Consider the following 9,140-nt stretch of genomic DNA (forward strand, 5'->3'; position numbering starts at 1 on the left):
GATGCGCGTTTACAGAACCTTGCACCCAACAATTGCCGAAAACAACATCATTGTCGAGTGTGTGAGGCACACTTACCACGGATGTCTGCCACCATGAGTCATGAAGGAGATGCAAACCGAGGCCACACGGAGATGCCACTACCCCTGCGTCGGGTCACAGAGGCGGTGACGGGCCCGGCACCCGCCGGAGGCTCCGAAATGGGGTCAGGAAGAGGGTCCGGGTCGTGGCAGCTGCGGCCAGGTGCGCAGTGTCCGCTGAGGGTGGCCCTTCTTTCTTAAAGAGCTCCGTTCTAACGCCGCTCGCCGAAGGAAAACCAGAGAGCTTCTCTTGGTTACGCTAAGGCTGTGCTTGGCGGGACCAGGCCCCTGTCAAAACCTAGCTGAAAATTAGTGGAAACGGCAAGCTTCCCGTGGGCAGCAGGGGGGTAACGCCCAGGCGGCGGAGGAGAGAGGCCTGGGGCTCCAGGAAGCTCAGAGTCAACGTTGGAGGAAAGGACTCGCAGCCATTTTGCTCTGAGGCCCACGGGTCAGCGTCCAGTGCCTCCCCGACCCTCGGGGGAGCCCAGAGGTGGCCAGGAGCCCAGGGCGGCCGTCGCTGGAAAAGTCAAAAATCCCGGGGCAGGCAGAGAAGTAACAGCTGCAGCAGAGGGGAGGGGGAGGGGGATCACGGGGCCGCCAGGGAGGGGATCAGCTGTTTGTCACACACATCGTGTCACATATGGAATTATTTTGACTTTTACACACCACTTTGCCGTGATCTAAGGAAAATAACACTGCAGCCCCCGGTGCCACCAGAAGCAGGGAGAAGAAGCAGCTCCTGAGCCCTGCGTTTCTGGGAGTTAGAAGGTTTCCTATCACTTTCCTAATAAAAACGGAGGGGGAGGTTCAGGTCACAAGTGGGTAAGTGTGCGTTCTTGTGGGCGCCTGGGGACAAGCTCTTCCTGGAGGCAGGCCCACCCCTTCCCTGGTGCTTGAAGGAGGACCTAAGATCCGCCCTGGCTCTGACCCCACACTCACCCAGCCCCTTTGTGATTACAATGGTAGAACCTTCCAGAATTTTCTGGAAAACAATGCCAGACTACATTTGCTGATGAGAAGGGCTGGACTATAGGATAGATGTGTCTTCTGATCAAAATCAACAAATTTTCCTGACTTTTCAACTCAGAGGAAAGATGACAGAAAAGCATTTCAGATGGGACAGTTCGAAGTCAGGATTCCAGCTGATAGAGTTTGCAGAGTGGGATCACAGCCACCTGCCAGGGCCTCGGGCAAGGGCATCTGGTACCTGCAGGAGGCCAGCCGTGGCAGGGGATGTGCTGGGACTGACGGTGCACTGTGGCTGCCCTCAGGGAGAGGGCCTGGAAAGTGCCCATCCACCGCCTGCGTCCCAGCGCAGGGCATGAACTAATCAGGGTCCGTCTGGTGCAGCCCTGTCACCCCCTGCCCTGCAGGAGGTCTCCTTGAAGCCCCCCTCCGCACACACAGGGCCCTTCCTTCTTCCCCCAGCTTGAGAAGCTCACATCGCTGTGCTCAGTCCCCTGGCACGCAGGAAGTGTGACTCATTCCTTCACTAGAACATTTACCAAAAATCAGGAAATTGTTCACACTTTGAGACCCCCCCCCCCCCCCGGCTCTGGCTTGAACTAACAGTACTTGCATTTAAAATGTGTCTGCCTTTGGTTCTCTTCGAGATGTTTTAGACATTCGGTGTCTCTATTATTGACTGAGTTCCCAAAAATAGTTATTGCCACATCATACTGAATTAGGCCCAAACTGGTCATTCAGGCTGTACAAGAGACAGGTGTGGAATCAGGTGCAGACTCAAGTACAGGGTCAGGAACAGGCTCAGGTATGGGCCCAGGTGTGAGTCAGGCATGAACTCAGGTGGCAGGACTCAGTGTGTGCTCAGGTGTGGGTCAGGTGTGAGCTCAGGTGCAGACTCAGTGTGTGCTCAGGTGTGGGTCAGGTGTGAGCTCAGGTGCAGACTCAGTGTGTGCTCAGGTGTGGGTCAGGTGTGGGTCAGGTGTGAGCTCAGGTGCAGACTCAGTGTGGGCTCAGGTGCAGACTCAATGTGGGCCCAGGTGTGGGCCCAGGTGCGGGTCAGGTGTGAGCCCAAGTGCAGACTCAGGTGCCGGCTCAGGTGCAGACTCAGTGTGGGCTCAGGTGTGAGCTCAGGTGCAGACTCAATGTGGGCCCAGGTGTGGGCCCAGGTGTGGGTCAGGTGTGGGCTCAGGTGCAGACTCAGGTGTAGGCTGTCCTAGATTTGAGTCCCAGGCACGCCTTGGCATTTTAGCGGTGTCTGTGAGCCTGCAGTCTCCCGTGATTACGAAGGTAAACAGGCGCTCAAAGGAGCTGGTGTGCCCGGATGCGGATGCCGGATGGGGATCTGTCACAGAGCGAGTGCATTTGCTCTCCGCATTTGCTATCGGTCTTATTAATGAAACTTAATTCTTAATGAGTTAATTATTAATGATTTAATGAAATTTAGCTATTCATAAAGACTAATGTTAATGATGTCGATGACGGATGGAGTTTGCTGGGTTTTAACAAACCGTCTGATTAAACAGAAATATTTAAACAACTGCCATCAGTCGCGCCATCGCTGGGCTGCGTGTCCCGCCAGCGGCCACACGGGGGCGCCTCAGGACAGCGCGGGCGGCCAGGCGCTGGAGGCGGGGCCGGAGAAGGGGCGGGGCTGGGTGCGAGGGGAGGGGAGGGGAGGGGCTGGAAGAGGGGCAGGCGTCTGAAGAAGAGGGAGGGACTGCGGGGGGGTAGGGCTGGGGGCAAGGGGGCCAGGGCCGGTTTAGGGTGTCAGGGGGCTGGAGAAGGGGCCGGGAGCTGGAGGAGGGAGCGGGAATGGAAAGGGCCCAACGCGGCCAACCGGCAGAGGGACCAGGTGGACCCTTACCTCCTGACTCTCACCAGGGCTCCCCCAGAGGGGTGGGGCCGGACTGGCTTCCATCCCTCAATCAATCAGAAGAGACCCCGGTTTCAGATATTAAGCTCCTCCCCAGGGCAGCCCTGGTGAGCAGGGTCCCTGAGCTGAGGGAGGTGCTCCCCAGGGGGTCCTCTGGGAAGGACAGGCCCCTCTGGCCAGCCCCTGGCAGGGTTCCCCACCCCCACCCTCGTGGGGGCAGGAGGGTCTCCAGCGCCCATCCCAAAGGGACGCTGGTCCTGCCCTGGGACCCCCCGCGACTGTGGGCAGAGTGTCCCTCCCTGGAGAGGGTCCAGCGGCAGATCCCACGGTGGGCACTGCCACCCCCCAGTCATTTCCAGGGAAGCCAGTGAGCTGGGCGAGGACCCATGTGTGAGGACAGGACAGGGAACCTACCCATGTCGGACCTCCCTAACCAGACTCCCGGGTAGGTGTCCACACCCCAGTGTAGATGGGTCGCTGGAGGCGGGGAGGGGGAGGAGGAGGGGGGGTGGGAGGGGCAGGGGGGGTGGGGGGGGGGTGGCAGCTGCCCCAGGACAGAGGGCTCTCACCTGGTGTGGGTCCTGCCCTCCTAGTGAGGCTCTCACCCAGTGTAGACGGGACTTGGAGGGTCTGTGTTTAGGTCTGCCCCGGGTCCCAGTGACGTCAGGTGAGGGCTCCTGTTCAGGCTGTCTGAGGTCTGCAGACCCTGTGTCCCCACACAGGCTTGGCCTTCAGGGCAGGGCGGAACCTTCTGGGTTTGCTGGTATTTGAAGCCTCACCTGCACCTCTTCTCTCCCAGCCAACAACGTAGTCGGTGCAGGAGCACCCCCGTCCCCGTGCCTCCCCCAACATGCACCTGTAGGATCCAGGTCAGGCCAGAGGGCAACTGGGCAGAGCCCTGGATGAAGGTTTCCATACACTCAGCTTCCCCCCCCCCCCACCACAAGGCTTCCCCAGACCCTCTCATCTGACCCCCCCGCTTCCCAAATCTCAGACCTCGGGGTCCCTGCAGACAACTCCCCACCTCCCTGGGGCCCCGCCTGGAGAAGGAGGGCATGGGGGCCTGATATGGTCATGCCCAATGTCATGCCTCCACCTGGCTGGGAACTGCACAGCCCAATACCCCTGCCCCTTAGAAGTGGGCCCTGCGGCCTCTGAAGATGGAAATCCAGAGTGTGGCTGACGGGAGGGTTCTGATTTCTGGCGTGGATGGCCCTTCTCCCACCACAGCAGTGCTGTCACGCACGGGGTCCTGGGGCAGGTCAGGGGGCAGGGAGTTCACCACGGCTCAAGGGGGCTTTTACCTTTTCCCAGAGTGGCGGGGGTGTGGCAAGTGATCTGCTCCAGGAGGGTCCAGGGGTCCACACAGGAACGCGGCTCGTGCATGGCCCGCGTCCCCGTGCTCAAAGGACAGAGCGTCCCGGCCCAGCACACCCGGCCGGGAGTCCAGAAGCCATCAGGGGAACAAGTGCTGGGCACGACCGGGTCCCTGCAGGGAGGTGCCCGCCACACCCCGCCCACCTCCAAACCTTCCGGGTGCTGGCTTCCACTCAGCCCAAGAGCACTGTGGGTTTTTTTCCGTTTAACTTTTATTTTACTGGATTGTAACACTCACACAGACAAGTGCCTGGAGCACGCGTGGGCAGCTTGGCGGACAATCACGGCGTGGACATCCACGAAGCCACGACTCACATCAAGAGACAGAACACACACAGAAGTGGGAAGGGGAGGGGAGGGTAAGGACCAGCTGTCAGAGGACTCAGCTCAGGGAGGGCAGGGAGGGGGGCAGGGGGCCCGGGGGTGCGGACAGGGGCGGGGGTCCCGTTGCTCTGCGGCCTGGGCGGCCCTGCCGGAGGGGCGCGGCGGGGACCCAACGGGGGGCGTCGGCCTCACCCTGGCCGTCAGGGGCTGAACTTGTACAGGTACATAATCCACAGGATGCAGACGGTCATGGACACCCAGATCCACACTTCTTCGTAGGGGTCGAAGCAGGGCCTGCAGCAGCCGTCCTCGGGGCACAAGTCCTCCTCCCAGCCGGGCTCGGGGCAGGACCTGCCCAGCCTGGCCCGCGGCCGCCTCCTCTTCTGGGACTGGCCGCGGGGGGCCAGGCCACCCCTCGGGGAGCTGCCAGCGGTAGAGCTGGGGCCCACACGCTTTATGATGTTGAAGACCGAGAAGGGGATGGTGACGGAGCCCTCGCTGATGGTGACGGGTCTGCGGGCGTGCGGCCCCCGCGGGGGCTCCCGGCCAGCGACGGCGGGGCCCTGGCCGCCGCCCCCCTCCTCTTTGCCTCGGGTGACGTCGGCAGAAGCACCCTTGCCTGTGCCTTCGTCAGTAAAGACGAAGGGGAAGGTGACGGAGCCGTTGACGATGGGGAAGGAGTCCTCCTCTATGACGATGTTGGCCAAAGACGAGGGGAAGGTGACGGAGCCCTCTCCGTCATCCGTGAGGCCGACGATGTAGGACACTGGCAACCGGCTGCTCCCCGCAGGGCCCCGGTCGCCCGGGTCGGTGTCGGTGGGGCTGGGGATGGAGCCCCGGCCCTTGAAGATGAAGCCTTTGAGCTGGAAGGGCCTGATGCTGTTGATGAGGAGGCCTCGGCCGTGGAAGATGGGGCTCTTGAAGTTCACCGGGAGCCCTTTGCCCTTGGGCGGGGCCGTGGGGTTGGCAGGCAAGTAGATGGAGCCCCTACCAACGACGAGCGGCCCGCGGGGGTCAGCCGCCGGGAGGGGGCCCCCCCCTGGGGCCGACACCGCCCCTGGCATCGGCGCCGGGCCCCCTGTCCCTGCCCGCATCCACAAGGGAGAAAGGAACGGTGACTATGTCGTCGTCGCGCTCGAAGAAGTTGCTGCTCTCGGACACGGGGTTCCTGATGAAGTCGGACACGGACAGGGGGATGCTGATAGAGTTGGGGGTGTAGCCCCGGGAGCGGTCGACCACGGGCCCGCTGCCAAGGCTGAGCAGCTGCTTGCCGGCAGCGGCCGAGGCCACGCCGTCACCCCCGTACAAGGTGTACCTGCCCTTAATGGAGCCGGGGCTCTGGACCTCGGGCCCCCAGGCCGGGTCTGGGGGCTTCTGGAAGAAGCAGACCCCCAGGTCGCAGGCCTCGCAGCGCTCGCCGAAGCAGATCTCGGGGCACTGGTCCGCGCTGAGACCCTCCCCGTAGCACTTCTGCAGGATGAACAGAACCAGCTTGTTGAGGAAGAGCCGCACGTTCAGGAGACTCACCTGGCAGGCCCCCTGGGAGCCCGGCGGGCACAGCCGGCAGCGCTGGCCCCAGAGGCGCATCTTCACCAGCCCCAGGCAGCTGGCCGGGTGGAACCACACGTGGAAGAGGATGTGCACGTGCGCCGAGGACCAGCCCCACTGGCAGCGGCCACACTGCAGCCTGAGGAGGACAGAGGGGCCGTGAGCGGCGGGCAGGGCCGAGCGCCCGCGCCCCCTCTGGGAAGGGACAGCGGGCGGGTACACACCCCTGACCTGCAGCCCGCAGTCTGAAAAGCCAAAGGGCAAATTCTTTTCCACCAGTCTGGCGGGACAGCCCGCTCAGGGACGAAGCCCGGCCCGACACCCGTGAGGGGTCACTGCACTGCCTGCTGCGTCCTGCTGCTTTTGTTTTGGGACTCAAGACCCAGGCTTAACAGCCCTGAGGAAATGTCACCAGGAGCCAAGCACCCTGTGAGTACCTGGTGGGGGGGAGCATCGCTGTGGGTACCTGGTGGGGGGCTGGGGGAGCACCCCTGTGGGTACCTGGTGGGGGGTGAGCACCCCTGTGGGTACCTGGTGGGGGGTGAGCACCCCTGTGGGTACCTGGTGGGGGGTGAGCACCCCTGTGGGTACCTGGTGGGAGGGAGCATCCCTGTAGATACCTGGTGGGGCGGGGGGGGAGCACCTCTGTGGGTACCTGGTGGGGGGTGGGGGGAGCACCCCTGTGGGTACCTGGTGGGGGAGCATCCCTGTGGATACCTGGTGGGGGGTGAGCACCCCTGTGGACACCTGGTGGGAGGGAGCATCCCTGTAGATACCTGGTGGGGCGGGGGGGGGAGCACCTCTGTGGGTACCTGGTGGGGCGTGAGCACCCCTGTGGGTACCTGGTGGGTGGAGCATCCTTATGGACACCTGGTGGGGGGGAGCACCCTGTGGGTACCTGTGGGGGGAGTGGGGGAGCATCTGCTATGGCTCAGCTGTGCACAGAAACATGGGGAAGCCCTGGAGGGAAGAGCCCCACCCGAGAGGAGAGGAGGTGACAGGGAAGTAAAGTCGGGGCAGGGAGGGATGTCGGGAGAGCCGGGAGGGGCTGGGGGCTCCCAGCAGGACAGTGAGAGAGCCTCTTCGACGGGCCCGATCTGGCTCTAAACACGTGAGCAAGAGAGCCGTGCACCGGCTGTCTGGGGCTGAGGAAGGTGCTGGTCTGGGGTCTCTGTGGCTGCACGCCCCGGGGCCAGGCAGGGGCCCCCTCTCCCAGACCCTCAGGTCCTGGACGAGTGACCACACGCGGGCATTCCCCAGACAGTGCGGTCACTGGTGAGGACGGGCTCCGTGAGCATCGGCCGGCCAGCAGCACACGGCCACAGGTGGCCAGGGAGCACCCAAACGGCCAGTGCCCTGGGAGCCGCACTTCCAACTTCATTTCAGTGGAATCAACACGCACGCCAAGGGCCACGTGTGGCCAGTGGCTGCTATGTTGCAGAATGTAGGGCTGTGCTGTGTGACCCCGCCACTCGCTGGTGTGCCTGCACGAAAGCTGAAAACCAGCTAAATGGTGTTTATGACCCTCAACCACCCGTTTCAGGCAGTTCGCTTGTCTGTGGGACAGTGCCGTGTTTCTCCCAACACCTGGGAGAGACGACAGGCACCGGACACCTGCTCCCGGGGCTTTCAGACGCCGTGTCAGAGTGTGGCTTCCCACGGAGTCCCCCTGGGGACCTGTGAGGCCCCCTCCCCTCCTGAACCCCATCCCTGCAGGCCTGGCCCATCCCCACTGCTGTCATCATGACAAGAAGTGGGGTTCATGCAGTGACCCTCACAACACTAGGGTTCCCAACCTGGCCCTGGCCAGACAAAGCCCCACCTCGGCCTGTGGCCCCTTCGGTCACAGTCATGACTCAGCTTCCCTGTCTCAGGCCCCTCTGCAGGGCAGGGTGTGACCACCATCACCCGCCCATCCCCCATTAGGCCATCAGTGCTGCCATGGAAACCGGGAGATGCTGCAGTGGCCAAGTAAGCCTCCCACGCGTGGGTGGCCGCGTCACCCCACCAGCATCTGCCCCCCACCCCGAGTCCGCGGGGCCCCGACGGGGGTGGCCAGCACTGCCCAGCTTGCCAGCACTGGGAAGGACAGGACAGGCTGTCCCCCAGCACCCCCACTTCCCAGAAGGGAGGACGCGCTCCGGGCCCACCTACCTGTTGGAGCCAAGAGCGGGCTGGATGCGTGCCCCTCTTCCCTGCCCCCAGGGTGCCCGCCGCAGCCGGCCCGGGCCCTGGACTCAGGGCCGACCAAGGGCGGTGCTTCAACAGCTCCTGCCCCTCGCCCCCCAGCACCCCACAGGAAGCCCCCACCCTCAGCGCACCTGGAAAGCCCCCTTAGCCGGTACTGAAAACCGCCACTCTCCATGTGCCCGGAGGCCAGGTTCTCCTCAGGCAGCAGCTCCCAGGTGTCCTGGGGTTTCCTCTTGGCCATCAGCTGGGCCAAGGTGCTGGCCCACACGTCCACCCCGTCCATGCTGGCGCCGGGCTCCGCAGTGCAGTCTGCTGGCTGCACCAGCTCGGGCTCCAAGGAAGCCCTGGGATCCCACATCCTGCACCCTCACCAGCCAATCGCTGCCCTGACAGCCATCCAGTCTCCATGGCAACCGGGTTTGTCTCTGAGGAATGAGAAACAGGCCTTTTTCCTTATCCCCTTGAACATTTTTTATTACGCAAGCAATACGTTTTCATTTCAGAAAAAACGAGAAACGGACAGATTAATAAAAAGGGAAAACTGCAATACGATCAAATCGTACGGGATCATCCTTGTGGTGCTGACATCCATACGTTTTTCACACACGTGCCTGTGTAAATTTTCGTATCTATTTTTCATGAACAGGAACTCATACTAAACATGTTATCGTACAGCGTGGCCTCTTCACTCCACGACATACCGCGGCCGGCGGTCCGTACTCGTCCGTCTGTAAATATCTGACATCTTTCCAGTCCGCAGCCGAGCCCAAGTCTGCGTGCCCCG

The 9,140-nt window shown here is 62.6% G+C and overlaps 1 protein-coding gene across 1 annotated transcript; it reads right to left on the reverse strand.

Annotated features, from left to right (window-relative positions):
- Positions 1 to 4,495: 4,495 nt before the first annotated feature.
- Positions 4,496 to 8,720, reverse strand: RTP5 (receptor transporter protein 5 (putative)). The gene is given in 3 exon segments (XM_053902398.1): positions 4,496 to 5,656; positions 5,658 to 6,305; positions 8,488 to 8,720. Coding segments are annotated over 3 exon segments (1,638 nt in total). The 5' UTR covers positions 8,640 to 8,720; the 3' UTR covers positions 4,496 to 4,818.
- Between the last annotated feature and the right edge of the window lie 420 nt (positions 8,721 to 9,140).

Source organism: Panthera pardus, unplaced genomic scaffold, assembly GCF_024362965.1.
Source record: "Panthera pardus isolate Hobbes unplaced genomic scaffold, ASM2436296v1 HiC_scaffold_10, whole genome shotgun sequence".
NCBI classification, from domain to species: domain Eukaryota; kingdom Metazoa; phylum Chordata; class Mammalia; order Carnivora; family Felidae; genus Panthera; species Panthera pardus.